This window comes from Zerene cesonia, chromosome 24, assembly GCF_012273895.1.
Source record: "Zerene cesonia ecotype Mississippi chromosome 24, Zerene_cesonia_1.1, whole genome shotgun sequence".
Taxonomy (NCBI): domain Eukaryota; kingdom Metazoa; phylum Arthropoda; class Insecta; order Lepidoptera; family Pieridae; genus Zerene; species Zerene cesonia.
Genome location: NC_052125.1, coordinates 1,956,914 through 1,958,646, shown reverse-complemented (window position 1 = coordinate 1,958,646; position 1,733 = coordinate 1,956,914). Strand labels below are relative to the sequence as shown.

At 48.9% G+C, this 1,733-nt stretch overlaps 1 protein-coding gene across 1 annotated transcript in view; it reads right to left on the bottom strand.

The window, feature by feature from the left end:
• LOC119836356 (UBX domain-containing protein 4) overlaps window positions 1-1,733 on the bottom strand; it is a 12,722-nt gene that overhangs the window by 1,440 nt on the left and 9,549 nt on the right. Inside the window, exons 10-11 of the mRNA XM_038361660.1 lie at window positions 1,210-1,403; window positions 594-881 (exon numbers count right to left, since the gene is read on the bottom strand). Coding sequence (XP_038217588.1) covers window positions 595-881; window positions 1,210-1,403 — 481 coding nt within the window. The 3' untranslated portion in view covers window position 594. The remainder of the gene's footprint in view (window positions 1-593; window positions 882-1,209; window positions 1,404-1,733) is intronic.

Genomic DNA, 1,733 nt, shown 5'->3' with positions numbered 1-1,733 from the left:
AAAGTAATAAATGTTATTTGCAGTTAACAATTTTCTTTTTTCTTTATTACAATATTTATGGCAAGACTAGGTACAATGCACAGAAACATAACAGGTAACAAAAGTAAATAACTTATAACTATTGTACAATTTGCCGGCCTTATCGCTTAGAAGCAATTTCAACAAGGCAACCTTAGGGATATACGAAATACTAGCTGCGCCCCGCGGTTTCACCCGCGTAAGTCCGTATCCCGTAGGAATATCGGGATAAAAAGTAGACTTTATGTTATTCCAGTCGTCCAGCATCTACGTATCAAATTTCATTGCAATCGGTTCAGTAGTTTTTACGTGAAAGAGCAACAAACAGACACACACACACACACACACATCCTTACAAACTTTCGCATTTGAGTGAGTGAGTGAGAGTGAACTGAGTGAGTGATAATTTTTTTTTCTATTCTTTGAAAACCATTTCTGACTATTTGCTGTTTTTCTACATCTAATTATCTTATTGTCATCATATTTCAAGCATTTCCCACAATATATTAGAATCTAATGTATTTACCACACAATTGAATTAAAAAATTGAATTCAAATTCAAATTCAACTGTCACCTCACATCTGCTGCGTGGAGTTCCCGTTCCACGTGTTATTATCATCATCACCGGGCCTATCGCCCGTCAGCCGGTGTATGTTCCCACGGCGTCTGATACCGTTGGGGCCGGCGTTGGGGCTGGCGTTGGGGCCAGCGGCGCCGGCGCCTGCGCTAGTGGGACTGGTGGGCCCAGCGTTGGGACTTGGCCCGCGCACTCGGGGCGCGGCGAACAGGCGTCCGCGCAGCCACGCGTACAGCTGGTACGACGGGTCGAGGATCAGCGACGAGAACAGTTGGCTGATGAACGCTGGAATGGGATTTGTCATCATCATTTTAGCATCATCACCGTTCACCACTTCGACTTTGGCGCGGCCTTCCGACTCGCGGGTGCGTATGTATGTATGTAAGTGTTGTATGAGTGTCGCCTTGCGTGTGTGCGTATATAAGCGTGCCCCTTTTGATGCGCGGCGGGCGCGTGCGTATGCGAGTGAAGTATGAGCGTGTGCGTGCACTCGCGCGTCGCGATGCGTGTGTGTGCGTATATGAGCGTGTGATGTTCACGTGAGTTTGTGTGCTAGTCGCGCATGAGGGGCGCGAGGAGCGCCAGGCGCGGGGGCGCGGTTTGCGATACTCACACAGGAGGGGCGCGAGGGGCGCGAGGCGCGGGGGCGCGGCGGGCGCGGCGCGGCGCGGCAGCACCAGCAGCGCGGCGGAGGGCGCCAGCTGCAGCTCGCGTAGGCTGGCGCCCTCGGCCACGAGCTCGCGGCGCGGGAACGCCGTCCACAGCGAGAACGACGACGGCGACATCTGTTGGACGTTGTGCGGCGTTTGTTAGCGTTCCTGACACACATTATACCTATTACGCAATGTGTTTATTTTGTGTATGATCATACGCGATCCATATATGTGTCCGTATCCGTGAACCGTGGTAACATACCGGCATACATAGCATTATTCTATGATAGATTACAATCTATCAATGTGATGGGTTAGGCTAAGTTCATATCCACATACAGAAATCACTGTCCTCGCTAATAAATATAACATTTTTTCCTATTAAACTACTCCAGTATTTAACGCGTGCGAAGCCGCGAGCAAAACTAAGATATATAAAATAAAACGTCTCTTCACACAATCAACGAAAACTTTTTGTACATTT